At 35.4% G+C, this 20,409-nt stretch overlaps 2 protein-coding genes across 2 annotated transcripts in view; both read left to right on the top strand.

Annotated features, from left to right (window-relative positions):
• The window catches only part of LOC141331683 (aryl hydrocarbon receptor nuclear translocator 2-like), a 366,477-nt gene that overhangs the window by 255,957 nt on the left and 90,111 nt on the right, over positions 1-20,409 (top strand). The window lies entirely within an intron of this gene.
• The window catches only part of LOC141332471 (aryl hydrocarbon receptor nuclear translocator 2-like), a 62,197-nt gene that overhangs the window by 4,949 nt on the left and 36,839 nt on the right, over positions 1-20,409 (top strand). Inside the window, exons 2-5 of the mRNA XM_073837607.1 lie at positions 8,191-8,276; positions 13,560-13,636; positions 15,205-15,339; positions 15,921-15,995. Of these exons, the coding sequence (XP_073693708.1) occupies positions 8,191-8,276; positions 13,560-13,636; positions 15,205-15,339; positions 15,921-15,995 (373 nt within the window). The remainder of the gene's footprint in view (positions 1-8,190; positions 8,277-13,559; positions 13,637-15,204; positions 15,340-15,920; positions 15,996-20,409) is intronic.

Genomic DNA, 20,409 nt, shown 5'->3' on the forward strand with positions numbered 1-20,409 from the left:
GTCCTCTATGCCCCGCAGTCAGCCTAGTGTGGAGTAGTTACTGACTGTGCTCCTGCCGGGTCTCCTTCGCCCTGCAAGGTTGTGGCAAAATACTTCAGTATTATTCCCCCGGTCAGCCAGAAGGCCGTGGTTTCCCTCGTGTATCCCTAGCCCCTATGGATACATCGAATTATTCTCATTCCACATGTAAAATATCTCATGTGCTCCACCCCCCCACCCCCTGCTTCAGTATAACTGGCATCCCTGTGGGGTCCCTACTCGGCCCCAGGGCGTTGGGAAGGTTACGTTACAATAGCCGCCTGCGGTCACTTCTGAAAGGACCTGCCTGCACGTGGCGTTGGCGTAACGCGGCGTCAGGGTCGTGGCCTTTTCCATGGGTCTAAGTTCCCAATGTAACGTCGAACGGAGACGTTACATTCCCCTGCCACGACCTGACGTCGAGCTGACGCCGGGCTCTCCCGGCTCTTCAGCAAAAGCCTGTTTGAGTGGTGCGCGCCACCATCTTATATACCCGTACGTACGGGGGTGTGGCTGGCACGCACACACCACTCGCCAATTTTCATTGGCCTTTTGAATAAGGCTCAGAGATGATTGGTCTCTCAAGCAAGATCCCAATGTAACGTCGAAGTGATTCGACTGAAGGGGAACAACAAATAAATCAGATTTGGATGGGCTCTTATTTTGTAATTCCACATCAGATAATCCTGAAACTCTGCTGCTAGCATTGTGGCAAGGTGCACTCTCAATCTGAGGTGAAAGTGGTCTGTGCAATCTAGAACTTTTATTTTTATAGCTTTTTAAAATATAGAGAAAATAGTGTATAAATCACATTTGGATGGGCTCTTATTTTGTAATTCCACATCAGATAATCCTGAAAGTCTGCTGCTAGCATTGTGGCAAGGTGCACTCTCAATCTGAGATGAAAGTAGTCTGTGCAATCTAGAACTTTTATTTTTATAGCTTCTTAAAGTAGAGACAAAACAACAAATAAATCAGATTTGGATGGGCTCTTATTTTGTAATTCCACATCAGATAATCCTGAAACTCTGCTGCTAGCATTGTGGCAAGGTGCACTCTCAAGCTGAGATGAAAGTAGTCTGTGCAATCAAGAACTTTTATTTTTATAGCTTTTTAAAATATAGAGAAAATAGTGTATAAATCAGATTTGGATGGGCTCTTATTTTGTAATTCCACATCAGATAATCCTGAAACTCTGCTGCTAGCATTGTGGCAAGGTGCACTCTCAATCTGAGATGAAAGTAGTCTGTGCAATCAAGAACTTTTATTTTTATAGCTTTTTAAAATATAGAGAAAATAGTGTATAAATCAGATTTGGATGGGCTCTTATTTTGTAATTCCACATCAGATAATCCTGAAACTCTGCTGCTAGCATTGTGGCAAGGTGCACTCTCAATCTGAGATGAAAGTAGTCTGTGCAATCTAGAACTTTTATTTTTATAGCTTCTTAAAGTAGAGACAAAACAACAAATAAATCAGATTTGGATGGGCTCTTATTTTGTAATTCCACATCAGATAATCCTGAAACTCTGCTGCTAGCATTGTGGCAAGGTGCACTCTCAAGCTGAGATGAAAGTAGTCTGTGCAATCAAGAACTTTTATTTTTATAGCTTTTTAAAATATAGAGAAAATAGTGTATAAATCAGATTTGGATGGGCTCTTATTTTGTAATTCCACATCAGATAATCCTGAAACCCTGCTGCTAGCATTGTGGCAAGGTGCACTCTCAATCTGAGATGAAAGTAGTCTGTGCAATCTAGAACTTTTATTTTTATAGCTTCTTAAAGTAGAGGCAAAACAACAAATAAATCAGATTTGGGTGGGCTCTTATTTTGTAATTCCACATCAGATAATCCTGAAACTCTGCTGCTAGCACTGTGCCAAGGTGCACTCTCAATCTGAGGTGAAAGTAGTCTGCGCAATCTAGAACTTTTATATTTATAGCTTTGTAAAAGCAAAAACAGAGAATATATATATATATATATATATATATATATATATATATGAGTGCTATGGTAAAAATCACGTTCTAGACGAGCTTTGCCATTTGGATCAGTTCTCGGACGCATTTACCGTAATACGCAGTTTATGCGCGACCGTCGAAATATATTGGCGGCTAGATTGACTGTGCTTTTCGACTTGGCGGCTGGCCTGACTGCAGTATTAAAGTGACAGTACACCCAAAAATGTTGTCACTCACATGTCCTAAATCTTTATTAATTTTTTTTCTTGTGCTTAACACAAAAGAAGATATTTTGAAGAATGTGGGTAACAGTAGCTGGTCCCCACTGACTTAAAATAAATAAATAAAATATATGGAAGTAACTGGGGACCCAGCAACTGTTTGGTTACCCACATTATTCAAAATAAGTTCTATGTTCAGCATGTTTTATGCTTAAAAAAATGCGAGAGTGAGTAAATGATGACAGAATTGTCATTTTTGGGTGATGATACACTAATAAAACAAAACACAAAGGAAAATCACTCACTGCTCTTGACTGAAGAACTTCAATACAGTTGCTTTAAATGTTGCTTCCATGTATAATTTATGTTTATTTATAAATTTCTTGAATGCTACTGATAAATACATGGACTGTACCTGAAAATTAAAGCACTGTTTGTTTTTTTTGTATAGTATGTGTATTTGTAACATGTATCTTATCTTTGTTCTTATTTTTTTAAAACAAAGAAAATAATGACGAAGATGTTTTGTCTTCGCCCACTTTGGCTTAAATATCTGCCATTCTTTTTATTTTATATTTTGTTACCTTGTAAGGTTTTGGTTTTAAAATAGAAACATTAATTTGGCTGTACTACTCAGACAACTTGTAAAAAAGTAAAACCAACATGACAAAGAATCGTGATAAAATCGTGAATCGTGATATTTCTTGAAAAAATCGTGATATGATATTTTTACCATATCGCCCAGCCCTAGATAATACTATAGCGAAATAAGCCCCTTCAAGACCATCCGCTTAACATCCTGACCACACGGCTTAATCTGCGATAAAAACATGTTGACTTATTACCTAATATACATAATAGCCTATTATAGGCTATTTTTACTCAAACAAAACAGAACTCCAGATAGTGGATATGATTTTACATTTAATGCATAAAAGTAAAAGAAAACATAATGCATTGTAACATTATAAAACAACAATAGATTTTTTTTTTTTTTTTACATTTAACACAACAGATCAACAACTTCAATAATATACCAAATAGGCTACTGGAAAAACTGGATGGGCTTCAGCAAAAGTGAATCTATAACCTAAGGCCCCGATCACACCGAACGCGTATTTTAGCTCTAAAAACGCGAGGCGCACAGCACTGCCTTTTTTTTTTTTTTTTTTTTTGGTGACTTTTAAAAAAGAGCAGTGTGCTGCGGTTTTTTATGTTGCTAGGCAACAACCAAAACAGCTGTCCTGTCAGTCAAATCAAATAATTATAGCGCGAGCGCTCTAAAATCTTTGGTTTTTTGCTGTTAATTAAACTGTCATGTTAGCAGAAACCCCCAAAAATACACCTCCGGTTTACCCACGACAGACACCAAATGTTTCTCCTCCATTTCTTGCAGTCTCCGGACTTTTTAAGCAACGGTAAACTTTCGTCACGTCAGGCGATTTTCCGCTCAGAGTTGCTTTTTTTTTTTCAACTTCAGGCGCTCAGAGCGCTTCTGCAAAAACGCGAGGCGCCCGAGGCGCATAAGCAGCGCGTAGAACGCTCACTGCCAACAGAAAACCATTCAAAAAAAGGCGCCTCTCACTGCAAAAACGCGTTCGGTGTGATCAGGGCCTTAAACTACAAGTTTTAATTAGGCTACAATAACTTAAACCTAAACATACCTTTGCACATGAAACAGTCAGGTGCTTAGTAACCTTAAGCTCGTCGCATCAGAAAGGGCTCTGCTTATGATGATGACGTCTGCTTCGCGGGCATTTCACGGTGTATGCGTCACCGTCGCATTTGCGCACACAATTTGAATTCATGTTTTTGGTCTGCCAAATTGACATAATAAAGAGAACGATTAAAATACCGTTATTAACCGGTTAATTTGGAATTTCTGTTTCCGTTTCTGTTCAGAACGATTAAAATTGATTTTGTTTTCGTTTTCGTTTTTGTTCCTGTTCAATGTCATTTGTTTTCGTTTTTCGTTTTCGTTCCTTGAACCGGTTCAGAGCCCTGCTTTAAATATTTATTCCTCTCTATAGCCTGAAGGTTTTTACAGAGGGATTTGTTCATATATAATTTACTTGATTTTATACTACCAAAAATACTCAAAAATACATCTGTTGTAAGGTTTTTCTAAATTCCGGAGTGGCAATATGAGATACCCAAAATCCCCTCTGTAAAAAGTTTTGACTCTAATATGTCAACAAAAAAAAAAAAAAAAAAGAATTTTGAAACTGACTTCATCCAGTGTTTAGATTTTTGTACTAGACATGTTTGCAAATGACCACGTTTCGTTAAATAATGCCTCATTTGCATATTTAAACCTAACATTTTAGAAAAATCGCAAAAAATGTTTGTAATTATCAATGTAATAAATTAACTTGGTAAGTAAGGTGATAACTATTATTGTTTTACCCTATTCACCTGCAGTGTCTTGCCTTAAAATGCTATTGTAAGTAGAATTAATTTCTTACGCAGCTCATCCAACACCATCATTGATAATTCCAAAACGTCATTTTAGACCTAGTAATGACACTTGAGCGTTTGTTAGCATACTAATGCAGTTAATAATGAAGTTTAGACAGACTGAGGGAGAGAGATATTAAGCTTGTAAATTTCCTCTCTGAGTCTGTGCATCTCTCAAAAGTATTCGGCAGCAGCATCTCTACTAATAGTGAAACTTTAGGTTCATTTTCTTCAAGACCATACTGTTGTTACCTCGCTTTTGAGAAATGTCATGTAGCTAACAACATTAGCGCGTATGCTAACTTGTGTGCAAACTCTATGTTTGTGTGTCTGTAAGGGAGAGAGAGTGGGAGAAATAGCGTATGTGCTTTCCTTACATAAAACGTATATAATAAAATAATTGGAAATAATCTGCCGTTTTATCCTGTTGTTTGCTATATTTATTTTTTTGGCCAGTGTCATTGTGGGTTTTGGTTAATTTGCTGTTTTAGGCTGTAAGGTAGGGATGCTCATTTCGGTTAATTTTCCTGACCGACAACCGCTGCTCGTTATCCGAACATTAACCGTTAACTGATAAAATTAGAATAATAAATTTGTTTAAAATAAAAATAGAATGCACGAGTATCTGTGATGATACATAAAAATACAAGCAAATGTTTTATTTTAACGTGCATACAGAGCAACAACAAAAACTGCATTCACATATAGCCTACTCAAATTATCACGCATCAGCTGCGCTTCTGAGAACAGAGAAAATCAGAATTAAAATAATAATAATAATAATAATAATAATAATAATAATAATATAAATAGGCCTACAGTAAATATGTATAAATTAAATAACTAGCTAATTAAGATGACAAAACTAAAACACACTGAATCCTTCTGTGCGCTTTGAAGAAAGGTACCGGTCTTATTCTTCTCGTCGGACATAAAAATATATAGCAGGCCAGCCTATCCCTCAGTGTGCCTAGTTTTTAACATGTGGACATGCTACACGGATAGACTGGACCGCTGTCTGTTGACTCTTAGATCCGCGACAAAAACACTTCACAAAAATCCTTTCAATTTGCGGTTCGGGTCTTTTCATCCACTGGTCATATGTGGAGAAACGTGTTTTCACTGCGTTCAATAGCCAATCACAGACATTTCTGTTAATTATATTATTGCAGTGGCCAATCAGAGGCGGCTATGTTACGATCCTCTTACCACTCAAAGTGCCGGTTTCAGTTCTGCTGAAAGTGTAGACATGATGTAAATAAGAGATTAATTGTACAGTGTAAAGGTTATTTTATTACTTTTTATTAACTTTGTGAGATTGCGATGAACTACAGTAATGTATGAGTGACAGCTTTCCAGTGATTGTAAGGGGAGCGTGCACTTTTTAGACTATAATTAATTCAGAATTTGAATACATTTATTCACGGATTCACTCTCTGATAACCCAATATAAGCTTATGCTTCATCCTACTCCTTTCGGACATGTTGGTTTTATGTTATTATTATAAATTGTTTGGTTTGTTTGTTTTTCTTTTTTTACTTTTCTCTCAGTTTACTTTCCTTGTTAGTTGTTTTATGTTTATGTTCGAAATAAATAAATAAATAAATATCGCCATTGCCATCGTGTTGCATTTAGGCTACTACATGAGTTACACAAACTAAGAGAAGGTAAAGCAGGTGCTTACTCAGCAAAATATGTCTGAACAGCCGCACTGCACGTGTCGACACTCGCCCGTGAGTAAATTTTTTTCTTTCACCATGCAGCAAACGTAAAAAAAAAAAAAAAAGTAATTTTTAACTGTTTAACTGATAGTAATAATCAGTTAAAATTCTTACTGACGGTTAACGATTAAACGGTCAATATGAGCATCCCTACTGTAAGGACCTTTAAAATAAGCAAAGTTATATAGACATGTAATGCGGTCAATTTCTCCCTGGAACTACAAATAATGCACACCTTTAGAACGTTCATCAGCCAATAAGATTTAAGCATTCAACGGCGCCGTAGTATAATTAAAAATATGCTTGATCATTATGTGATTTCGACATTACATTTCAACATTTTAAGTAGTCATTATTTACAATTCTGTTTGTCAGTGTTATAGACCAATATAGAGTTGCAGAAAAACACTGGTAATAACTGGAGGTAAATAGGTAAAATCCATGGAATAAAAGAAAAAAACACATTTTTGTGCTTTTGGTGTCAAAATCAGAATGCAAATAATTTTTTATAGAATACTGTCATCAAAAACATAATTTGAAGCTAAACGCAGATGTTTAAACGGACATACTATGAATGAAAGATGATTGGTTCTGATTACTCTACTCTTTAGTTTGATTTAAACAGTAGGTCTACATAATATTCACATATGCTGTTCATAGGGGACGCAATTGTATTAGCCCTACATTTACAGCATGAAATATTATTTAAACCTATTACTGTTAACTTTTTTTCATAACATTTATTTATTTTATCTCACAATTCAGACTTTTTTCTTGCAAATGCAAGACTATATCTCCAAATTCAGACTTTATAACTTGATTTAACTCAAAAATATACGTCATCCCTGTTTCGGATCTGGAAGACAGTCTCACTACGGTATCTAACATCAGGTTTGTTGAATAACAGTGCTTATTGCTGGGTGATAAGCTCATGTAATAAGCAGAGATTATTTTGCATCACATCTAATCAGTAAAATCTGTAATCTTCTTTTTTAAAATGTGTAATTCTCTAGCCGTAAAGGCTATCTCTCTTAGGTTTTATGCAAACACGATACAAGCGCATCCTGAATGTTTACAAACCTATAACTGGTCTATTGGCATAGAAATTACTTTTATGTAAATTTAATATTCTCTACTGTTTGTGATCAGTAAAGTTGTTTTTTAAGGAAAAGAACTTTTATTAAGCGTGGATGCATTAAATTGATGAAAAGTGACAGTGAGGACATTTATAATGATACAAAAGATCTCTGTTTCCAATAAAATTTATTTAGAACTTTATAGTCATCAAAAAAAAAAAAAAAAGTTTTCCACAAAACTATTAACTGAAGACTGGAGAAAAGATGCTGAAAATTCAGCTTTGCATCCCAGTAATAAATTACATTTTTAAATATATTCAAATAGTATATTGTAGTATGGTAAATTTGAAACTGTAATAATATTTCATAGTTTTACTATATTTTTGATCAAATGCAGCAGCCTTGGTGAGCAGAAGAAACATCTTTCAAAAACATAAAAAAACTTACTCTGCACTTTTGAAGAGGATTGATTTGAAAATGGTATTGAAATAAAAAGCAGAACTTCAATCATATTGATGTGTGCAAATGCAGTCGTGTTGTTGTGCTTCTGTGTTTTGTTTTGATGTGAAACGCTAAAGGGAACATTTTTGCTGAGCTTCGTGCCGGCTTTCCAAATCAGATCCTGCAGACCGTAATCCTCATATGACACGAATGCCAACTTTAAAGTACCAAGCACGAGTACTAGACATGTTTTGTTTGTTTCATTCTCTTTGTGTGTCTCTTTCGTTCACAGGAATGGGCTTGGGCCGTCGAAGGAGGGGGAGGCGCAGTACTCTGTTGTGCACTGTACCGGTTACATCAAGGCCTGGCCGCCAGCGGGTACTTACACAAACACACTCAGACACAGTCAGTTCAAAGCCACTGAATCAGAGAGAAGCATACAAATATACAAACAAACACGCAGAAGTGCACTAGTGTTGGGGAGTAAGTAACAGTAAGTTAATTTGAGGCTAGTGTAATATTTCTGGGGGAAAGAATAGTCAGACCAAATTGATTCAGACACCTTCAACATTCAGTTTATGTGGAAGATGGTAATAAAATATAACAAGAACTCAAGAGTTAAACCATGTCAGAACAAATTCATCTTGATAATGTCAGATAACTTTGAAAGAAAGGTATGTAATGGATTGTTCTGTCAAGTATTGATAATACTATCAATACTTTGTTGACCAGTTACCAAGCAATGCTTAATTTTGTTCAGTCTGTGGTGTAAAAATGTTGCATTAGCAATTAAAGAAAAAACACTTAAGCAAAACATGTTCAGGTCAAAGTATCGGAATTATTTTTGGTCCCAAATTTGTATCAATTTTACTGATAGTCCACAGTTTACTTTATTGTGCTGTGCTCACTTACATAAGTGAACTATAATCTCCTACACCCACTAGTAAAAAATATAAAAAATGATATCAGATGTCTTGGCTTGACTTGACTGTATGTACTATTGAATCGTTGTGTTCAGAAGGTACATATAAGTGAGCCGTTTTCAAAAATGATTCACTGAATCATTTGCATTTCTGCATGCAAATTCGTTCTTAAATATAACTTTATCAATACCTGAATCGGGACCAGAGGTAATAAAGATGTGTTTCTGTTAACATAGACCTTTAATTTACAATCTGAAGCATCACTGAACATGTTTGTTATTGAACATCTAATTAAACCTGTACAAATACCATTAAATGAATCATTAAGTAAACTCTATTCAAAAGAGAATATTTACTGAATCATTTGGATTTCTGCTTGTAATTTTAATGTTAAATGTAAAAAAAAAAAAAAGAAATTTGGTGTGGAATCACTAAAGAAATTGCTAGTAAATTTCTAAAACAAACAAAAAGTAACATTAAATTAAACAAGACAGACTGAAGTAGAAAAACTCGAATAGTGTTTTCATGTAAAACGTACTCCAGTATTTGTTTTATTTACAACTTTAGAAAATATTTTTTTTACAATGCATGTGACAATGATGTCCCATTACTTAAAATGAGTTAATAACAAACAGTGAGTGACACATTTGTTACAGTATTTAACAATCTTTTTTTAATTTTAGTTATTTAAAAAAAAATTAAAACAATTTTTATTGTTAGTTTATGGCAGTTCCTTTAAATATGAACAAATACTATTTATGAATGTAATAGATTAATAAATGCTTGACAAGTCTTTTTCTTTGTAAGTTTAGGGTAACAAATAAGATTAACTAATATTATCAAGTATAACTTTATTGTAAAATATTATCAATACATTAATGAATCTGTTCCAAAAAGATTCGTTGAATCATTTGAATCCTGCATTTTGATGTTCAGCATAACTTAGAGATAGTTTACCCAAACAATGTAACCTGTCATATTTTATTATGCACATTTGTTAATATTTGAAACACAAATTACAACATTTTAAATTAAATGAAACCTGTGGTTTTGAAAGTCCAGGTAACCCAAAAAAAAAGAGTATAAATGAATCAAGCGGTTTAATCTTAAGTCTTGTAAAGAGATGTGATTGCTTTATATTATGAACAGATTTAATTTATAAACACACATACTGTACGTAGCGAAGACATATGGTAAACACCAAAGCTCATCCGTGCATCCTGTGGTTGTTGGTTCTGGATCTTAGTTTGTGTTTCGAAGACTAATCAAAGTCTTATGGGTTTGGAGCATCATAGATGAATAAATGATTACAGTTTTAGTTTTTGAGTGAATTATCTCTTTAAGGTACATTTCTCTTGTTTAGTCCTGAACATTTAAACTGCCCACTGTTCTTTAGTAAAGGTCTGACAAATTTGAACCCAAAAATAACAATGAGATTGAGATCCATCTTTTCATACTTTTGACAACTGAGGGACTCATATGCAATTATTACAGAAGGTTCAAATGCTTACTAAAGGAAAAGCGATGCATTATGAGCTAGGGGGTAAAAACCTTTTAAATGTGAAGATCTACCTTTAACTTACCTAGAATTTACCTTATTTTGTCTTCAGGGTAACATGTAACTATCTTCTGAAAGGCAGTACTAAATTAAAAAAATATGATATTTAGGCAAAATAAGAGAAATCTACACATTTTCATTCTGTTCAAAAGTTTACACCCCTAGCTCTTAATGCATGGTTTTTCATCCTGAAGCATCAGTGAGTGTTTGAAACTTCTGTAATAGTTGCATATGAGTTCCTCAGTTGTCCTTACTGTGAAAAGATGGATCTCAAAATCATACAGTCTTTGTTGGAAAGGGTTCAAATACACAAAATTGCAGAAAAACCAAAGAATCCATGGGATCTGAAGGACTTTTGGGCAGTTTAACTGTTCAGGAAAAACAAGAGACTCATGAATAACTATTACTAATCAACAACAAAAAATTCCGGTAAGGACACAGTATTAGGAATCTAGTGTATGTAAACTTTTAAACAGGGTCGTTTTATAATTTTTTTCTTGTGGAATATATGTAAACATCTTTTATGTGAAATCTTATTCAGGTCAGTCACATGCATGGTAAAATAATGAACATTTTGCTGACTCTGCAAGGTGTCTGTAAACTCTATATGTATCTAACTTTTTACAACAAACAAATAACATTCCGATTAATTATCTGAGTAAAATATGGAGTAGCAGTCTATAATGGATGTGTTTTGCTTGACGTTAACCTTCAACTTGCAATCCGAAGCCTAATGGAACAAGTTGTTTGGAACATGTGTTTGAACTTCTTGAACTATCAGAACTCTGGAATTCGGTGTTAAATTCCGTTAGAATCCTTCAGTCGACAGAACTGTCTGGAGTTTTGGATGACTCCCATATGACACCGGCACGCAAGATCCCCCCTGGCCTGCGATTCCTATTAGCACAACAGCATGTGTGCAGTGAGAAAGGAAGAAATAGACAGAAAATTGAGCAACGCTGAACTCAAACCAGTGAACTTTTAGCCTCATATCTTGCTCGAGGTTGTCCAGGTATCTTCTGATCACATCTCCAACATATGTGTGTGTCGTAAAAATGAATCGCACATGTTAGACATCCTGTTTGTTGTGTAATGGCACAAAGATTGGATAAAAATAACCCGTAACACTTGATTGTCAACTATTATGGTGTCGTACAGGAATGCGGTGATCTAAACAAAGACATCTCGTATCGTTTTCATCAGGCTGAATGGTAATCACTGCATTAACAGTTAGCAAGAGCTCTGGCCGCGCCAGATGGCCTTGATATGCATTGTTGATCAGTTTCATAGCATTTGCAAAACAAACACAAGACTTTATGTGCTCTTTATTACTTTGATATGCGACCAAATGAATTCTGTCTGCTTGTATAATGTCAGTTCGTGCAAATTAAAGGCAGTAAATTAATTCAAACCGTCGGTGCATCTGTCCGTAGTATGCAGCCTGTTTGCAGAGAAGTTATTTTTTTCTGAATGTGTCATTTATGCAGTGATATATATACCGTTCCTGTTTATTTGTAGCACAGAGTCATTAGTTTTGCGAACTTGTTCCCTGCACAGCCATGCGCCGCTGATGAATTGAGTCGTATTTTACTCGAGGTGACAGTTTGCAGTGTGAATGTGGGAACAGACCATGAAATAATGACAATGAGACAATAATTTGACCATATGTCTTGTATTGTTTTGTATTTACATTATTCTGCATTTTCTGAATGCCTGAAAACAAACATACACCATGACAAGTGTAGAGTCCTATAAAGCGATTCTTGTAAATGCATTGATCTAAAGACTCAAAAGATACTGGTTTGAATTACTCTAAACTTGAAAAGTTTGTCTGCAGTAGAGTGCAGGAGTTTTTCAGCGACCTGGGTTTATTTTTCCCATAGGGATTTATTTAAAAAAATCTTTGTTAAATAGTAATAAATCAAACAACTGTTTATAAAGTGAAATGCAACATTGCAAACTTTGAATTGAAGCAAAAAGTATTTGAAAACTAGACAAAAGACAAAGGTGCAAGACTGTGTACAAGCTTTATTGAGGGAAAGAAAAGAACTGCAATCCCATGAAGCATCGTTAGTGACATTTATAGAAACAACGGAAAAGCTTAAATCTATTAATTTAAAGATGTTTTATGTTAATGCAAAATAAGTAGTTTGAGAGAATAAAGAGTGCTATTTTAGCATGTTTTGCTTGGCACAATTTGATCAATGGAGATTTTTCTGCAGAATCATAGGTAATGTAGTTTTTCACCAGGAATTCTGCTGTTAAACAGTATTATTTAAAAAAAAAAAGTTGAAATGATGCGAGCCTATGGCTTCAATAAAACCATGAACCATTAACCAAAATTAATTCCCCTGTGGATAAAATGAATGGGATTTTTACTACTGGAACCTGCATTCTATTGGCTGGACAAAACAAAAGCCCTGCCCTCACTCACCTGATTGGCCAATTATTTGTATTATATATGGTAGTTTAAAGATAAAAGAAGTTAAAAATAGCATGATTAAGTATTAAAAAGGTATAATAAAAGACTTCTGTAGGAAACCGGTATTCACTTAGCTTTTTATAACAGTTCTTATAGTCTATGAAAGTATAAAGTAGTTTTTTTTTTTTTGTTCTCTTTCCCTCATTTGTTTTTTTCTCCACTTTGAGTCATTCTCAAAGATCATTGTTTCCTGAAAAGCTTTTTAGCAGTAAACATTAATAAGGTCAAGGCAAAGAAGGAAGCTTGTCAACGAGAAATCGTTAATGTAATTAAAAGGAGATTAAACGCTTTATGTTCCTGCTTAAACAAACTCCAGGACAGGAATCACTCCTCCGCCATAATTCCCATCTGCCGTGACTTCATGTTCTGTTTACTCCACATAAACATGGCACCGTAACATCCAGGAACAATAACCGCTTTGCTACCGGTTTTGGACGACTAAAATAAATCATTACGCATGAACAAACTCCTGATGAGTCAGGGAGACATGGACAAAAATATTGAGCGGATGCTATTAGTGTGATCGAAAACACGTTTTTGCGCAGAGTTTCCAAAATTGTCTCATGAGCTGTTGCAACAGAGCGTCTCATTAGAAAATGATGTAGGAATAAACATGTTAGTCATCAGGATCTCCACATGTTTTCAGTCTGCTGTCAGTGTTTGTTTCGGTCAGATGATTTTTCTTGTACCTTTTCCAGGCATGACCATTCCGGATGAAGACACGGAAGCAGGTCAGACCAGCAAATACTGCTTGGTTGCGATTGGAAGACTGCAGGTATGTGTCGATCTCTGACATAAATAACATCAAAAACATAGATATTAACAACCTCCCAGAACACCATAGCAACCGCATATCAACATGCTTGCGCCTACCCATAACATTTAAGCAGGCAACTAGAACACTAATTATCAAGAACAGCCTAGCTACCACATAGAAACATATTAAAGCAACCTATTAACCGCATGGTAATATTCTAACAACCAGAATACCCTAGCAACGGCATGGCAACATTCTAACAACTAGAATACCCTAGCAACTGAATAGCAACATTCTAACAATTTGAACAGCCTAGCAACCACATGGCAACATTCTAACAACTAGGACACCCTAGCAACCGCATGACAACATTCTAACAACTAGAATACACTAGAAACTGCATAGCAACATTCTAACAACTTGAACACCCTAGTAACCTCATGACAACATTCTAACAACTAGAACACCCTTGAAACTGTATGGCAACATTCTAACAACAAAACACCCTAGCAACCATGTGGCAACATTCTAACAACTAGAACATCATAGTAACTGCATGGCAACATTCTAACAACTAGAACACCCTAGCAACCGCATGGTCACATTCTAGCAACTAGAACACTCTAGCAACTGCATAGCAACATTCTAACAGTGAAGCACCCTAGTAACTGCATGGCAACATTCTAACAACTGGAGCACCCTAGCAACCGCATGACCACAGTATAACAAATAGAACACCCTAATAACCTCGTGGCAACATTCTAACAACTAGAACACCCTAGTAACTGCATGGCATCTTTTTAACAACAAAACACCCTAGCAACTGCATGGTGACATTCTTACAATAGAATACCCTAGCAACTGCATGGTGAAATTCTAACAACTAAAGCACCCTAGCAACTTCATGGCAACATTCTAACAACTGGAACACCCTAGCAAACGCGTGACAACATTCTAACAACTAGAACATTCTAGCAACCATGTGACAACATTCTAACAACTGGAACACCCTTGCAACTGTATGGCAACATTCCAATCTAGAACACCCTAGCAACCACATGGCAACATTCTAACAACTAGAACACCCTAGTAAGTGCATGGCAACATTCTAACAACTAGAACACCCTAGTAACTGGATGGCAACATTATAGCAACTAGAACACCCTAGCAACCACATGGCAACATTCTAACATCTAGAGCACCCTAGCAACCGCATGGCAACATTATAACAAATAGAACACCCTGATCAACCTCATGGCAAAGTTATAACAACTAGAGCACCCTAGCAACTGCATGGCAACATTATAACAAATAGAACACCCTAGAAACCCCATGGCAACATTCTAACAACTAGAACATGGCAACATTAAAACAACTTGAATATCCTAGTATCCTCATGGCAAGATTCTAAAAGCTAGAACACCCTAGCAACCCTAGCCATGCCTTCCCGCATCTTAATGTGCATAGACAACTATAACTAATTCTTCCACCATCCCATGACAGTGCAGAGCTACAAAACATGCATATGTTTGTTTGAGCATCCTGACCATCTGTTTGTGTAAAAATCCCATTATCTCGTCTCTCAGGTGACCAGTTCTCCAGTTTCCATGGATATGAATGGACTCTCTGTGCCGACGGAATTCCTTTCCCGCCACAACTCAGATGGCATCATCACTTTCGTGGACCCTCGTTGCATCAACGTGATTGGCTACCAGCCTCAGGTCAGTGTCACTGAACAAGCAGCTTTATATTAAAGGTACTCTACGTAACTTTTTGACTGTGCTAAAGCATAAAAATACCAAATGTTTTTTTAGATATTTTTTTGACACCTCGGGTTGCCAGTTGATGGAAAATCCACCAAATAAAAAAAAATTCCATGACCCGAGGCATATTAAAATGCACGTTACTCATCAGCTTACAGTGTAAGGCCTGTCACCTTTCATCGTCAGTTGCTCTCGTTCCTGTTGTGTGTCCTCAATCTGGCAACCCGTGTGAGCGTTGAGTCTGAAGAAGAGGGACCGGAGAAACAATTCTCTCCAATATTTTGAGTTTAGACTGCAATATCCATTTTAGTCGCCATCTATCAATGTTACATACTGCACCTTTAATGCACAGTTTCAGTAACTAAAGCAGTGTTTTGACAATGTTTAGTTCAGATGCATATGGCCTCATTTACAGATTCATGAGAAGTCAGTCAAGTCAGATTGTTTTCTGAATAATAGAGAATATTGAGGCTTATTCTTGAAACATTTTGTACAAATCAAGCGTTTACATGATTGTTCCCTTTATTGGATTTGCACAGGATCTTCTAGGCAAAGACATTCTGGAGTTCTGCCACCCGGAGGACCAGAGCCACCTGCGAGAGAGCTTCCAGCAGGTACGTCAACCACAGCAACCCCAACCATCAGCCAAATCTGCATCATAAACCAGATATCTCAATATAGACTGCTCATGAATTTTCCCCTTGAGCAATGTCCACATTCATTTTGTAGCTCTATTCTCACTGGTATGTCAGCTATATGTTAATTCTCAGGAATTTGAGGAGAAACATCTAGGACAATGTGACTTAACTGAGAACTCAATATGCCTTCAAAGCTGTGAAAGAGCAAGCTCTGAACTCTGGAGTGACATTATGTGAACGCTACTTGCCAATGAAAACAAATTCTTCTTAACTTGCCCCACAATCCTTTGCTTTCCCACTTCACTCAACGCTAGGAAAGTGATCTTGAGTGGTGTTTGGTTAGTCATTCAGGACCAGTAGCTGAAACTCTCCGTCAGTTAATAGGTGTTGATTGGCCACCGGTGAGTTTCTCAAGAGTTTATTGAGTACCTGTGGAGAATGGCGAAGGTGGACGAGTGGCTGGATGCTATTTGAAGAGGTTTTGTCTGTTGCAGCTGTTGTTGTTTGTCTTTCAGTTTTTGTATCCCGTTGCCAATTAAATCACAAGCTGGTGTTCTTCAGAAGGTCTTTTTGACTTCCTTTTCTCACCCTCTCTGTCGCATCACCCTTGTTCCCGCTCTCTTTATCTTTGTTCTTTTACAAAAACACACTTTTTCTTTTATCCTGCTCCTTATGTTCCTGACTTTTAAGTATTTTTTAGCTCATTTTCTTTACCCTTAACTTCTCGTCTGGCATTTTGTTTCTGTATTCTTATTATTTTAGTTTTTTCTTTCAGTATTTTAGTTTTGTTCATGTTCTATATCTATTTTTAATAGTTTATAACTACGCTTTATTTTCATTTTCATATATATATAATTTTCTTTTCAATTATATATGTGTGTGTTATATTTTTGGTATTAGTTCTAGTAATTAAAGTAAATTTAGTATTTTAACTTGTCAGTTGCCAAGCAAACTATTATTATTATTTTTTTGTTCTATTTTCAGCTATCATTTATAAGTGTTTCTTCCTATTTTTTCTTTTTCATAGCTTTTTTTGTATTTTTTATTCATTTTTAACATTACTATTTAGCTTTAATTTGTTTTCATTTTAGTAATTTTTGTACAAGTTTAAGTTTTTATTCTAATATTTCTGTTTTATTTCTGCTTCATTTCAGTTAATGAAAATTACTTTGAATAGTTTTATTTGTCAGGTATTTTTTATTTTCCTATTATTTCTTTTCTGTTATATTGTTTTAACATTTTTAATATTTTATAATTGGGTTTTATTTTTTATGTTCAGCTTTAATTTTAGTATATTCTTTAATCAGTTTTGTTAGTTTTTTATTATTCTGTTTAGCTTTCATTTTTGTTTCAGTTTCAATTCTAGAAATGTTACATTATATATACATTATATTTCAATTTAAACAAAAATAGAAATGTTAAACAATTTAGTTTCCAAAGCAATGAGGTTTTCCATCTAATATTTATATATGGTTTTATTTCATTTTTTTTAGTGAATGAAAATGATTTTCAGAAGTTTTTGCTCCTTCTGTCGCATCACCTCTGTTCCTGCTCTTTACCTCATCCTGTCTCCTTATCGTTGGTCTTTTACAAAAAATCGCTGTTTTTTCTTTTATCCTGCTCTTTATTCCCCCAGCTTTTGGTCTTTTCAGCCCCTTGTTCTTTGTCTTCAACTTCCCGTCTGGGATTTTACAGCTATCATCAGTATTCTCTTCACATCCTGATATCCACACACATTTATGCCAACCGTGTGTGTGTGTGTGTGTGTGTGTGTGTGTGTGTGTGTGTGTTGGTATTCCACCCCAGGGGATGATATTGTGGGCACTTGAAGGGTGGGCGCAGTGTTTTTACTCCCTAGATGATCGTGCCCTCTATATTACGTGCTTCGCTTCTTAAAAGACCCTCAAATCCTCCGCCTCACTTTTCCCGGAAGGCCAAGGTTGAGTGGTCAGGTACGCCACAAAGAGATTTGTCAAAGTACTTTTGCCTGTTTCTCCGTGTAGGTCTGTTGACGGCTGATAAAGACCCCTCTGGCTGACATCCAGAAAAGCCTTTAGATAACTGGACGTCTTCGAAACCCGAGACCACACACGCACGCGGCGGTGTCCGCAAACACACACCTGTTTCTGAGTCTTATCTGCGTCTTATCTTGTACTCTTGAAGCCAAGTGGAACAAAAGCCGACAATTTATGCGTAGCGAGACAGTGAAAGCGTGTTATTCTTGGCCTGTAGTCTCGCTTTCGAGTCCCGGCAGATGTCAGAGGCTAGAACAATATACATTCACGGGGTGTCTCGAAATCATTTGATGTTGCGGACTACTGGATTCTTTCTTGACAGATTCTTTACCGCGTGAAGATGAAGAGACCATTTGTCATAAAAGAATGGAAAGCGAAAACCGTAGAGAGATATAAATCTAAGATCCTGCCCTGGTTTCACAATGCAGAATTCCCTGGCTTTCCTAAAATCAACTTAAACTTAAAACTGACCCTCTAATACATGTTCCTGCTCTTATAATTGAATCTAACATGATTTAATAACTCGCTGCGCCATTAAAAAGACTTTCCCAAATCCCGCTTATTTTTTTAGTGTCTTACCAGCTTCAATCTGGTTAGGGATGTGTGATATGAAGATTTTTGGTTCACTAATACTGTCAAAACCACACAAGGATTACATAGAAACACAGCTGGTTATGTCTAAAGTGAAAGTAAACAGCTGAGAGAAAAACGAACGTGCGCTTGTAGATATTAGATGCGTGCAGCTCTTAAAGCGTCAGAAGTAAACATGCTGCCGATTGTCATTAAAGGGACAGTTCACCAAAAAATTACTCAGATGGTGTCCCAAACCTCTACTAAATACACCTACAATACCTGAAAATTAAAGATTGTGTTGTTTGTATATTATGTGTATTTGTAACATGTAGTCTCTCTTTGTTCTTATTTTTTTTAACAACAAAGATTAAAAAATGACACTTTTTTTTCTTCGCCCAATTTAGCCTAAACATCTGCCCTTCTTTTTATTTTATATTTAGTTACCTTGTAAGGCTTTGATTTTAAAGTAGGGAATTTATTTTGGCTGTGCTGCTTGGACAACTTGCAAAATAGTAAAACTAACATGACAAAGAGTCGTGATAAAATTGTGATATTTCTGAAAAAAGTTGTGATATGATTTTATTTTCCATATCGCCAACCCCTAATTCTGGTGAATCACAATCTAATAAATTCCAGATGGATAAATCACAGCTGATGCACAGTACTGTATATCGGTGGTCATGTGACTTGTACCTTCAGTAAAATAGGTGTGTTCAAGCCAATGAATTCTAGGCCAACATTAATTCAAGTTGTCCTATCTGTTTTAAACACAAATAGAATAAAATGTTGATTCTTTGTCATACATATGCATGCATAATTTCTTTATTGCAATAGTCCATAGGCTGACATTTGCAAAATTAAATATTTTCTGTAGTTGTACCTGTTGTAAATTAAAAGCTTATTTCTTTACATGCACATTTAGAAGCAAATATATTGTCTAAATCTATTTAAAAATGCTGTTAATTGAAATCAGGCTGAAATAAAATATAATTATTAGCTAAAAAAACTAAAACTTAAAAAAAAAACTAAACAGAAATTTGATGTACTAAAATTACTAAAACTAAAACTTAAATGAAGTTTAATTAAACTTGAATATAAATACAGTCAAACCAAAATTGATTCAGACACTTTCTACATTATCAAAGTTTATTCGCTATAGTTTAGAAAATGGTAATAATAATAGTACTTTGTTGACCAATTACCAAGCAGTGCCTAATTTTGTTCAGTGGTAAATAGGTCACAATAGCAACTAAAGAAAAAACACTTAAGACGTTACATTTTTCAGTCTAGTGGAAAGAAAACATCCAAAAAACACTGTTAAGTGTTTCTTTTAGGCTATAACACTTTTATCTATATGTGTTAATAGATTTCAATTACAATTCATATTTTTAAATCCTGTTTTCTCAAAATGAGTTTTTCTCCTACACTGAGCCAAAAAATCTCCACTTCAGTAGCACTTGCAAACACCAAACTTTACATTTTTATTCCTGTCTATATCCTGAAGGTTTTTACAGAGGTATTTGTTCATATATAGTTTGCTTGATTATATACATTTTATTCCCCCCAAAATTGTGAAAATATAGTGTTTGTTCTAAGTATTTTCAGAATTATGGAGTGACAAAAATTCTAATGTAAAAACTATGAATGACTATGAATATGTAAAAAAAAAAAAAAAAAAAAAAAAAAAATGTAGGCCTAAACAAGAATTTTGAAACTGACTTTATCCAGTGTTTAGAATTTTGTACTGGAAATGTATGCAAATTAGTGCATATTTCATTAAATAATGCCCCCACATTTTTTTA

This window comes from Garra rufa, chromosome 3 (assembly GCF_049309525.1).
Source record: "Garra rufa chromosome 3, GarRuf1.0, whole genome shotgun sequence".
Lineage (NCBI taxonomy): Eukaryota > Metazoa > Chordata > Actinopteri > Cypriniformes > Cyprinidae > Garra > Garra rufa.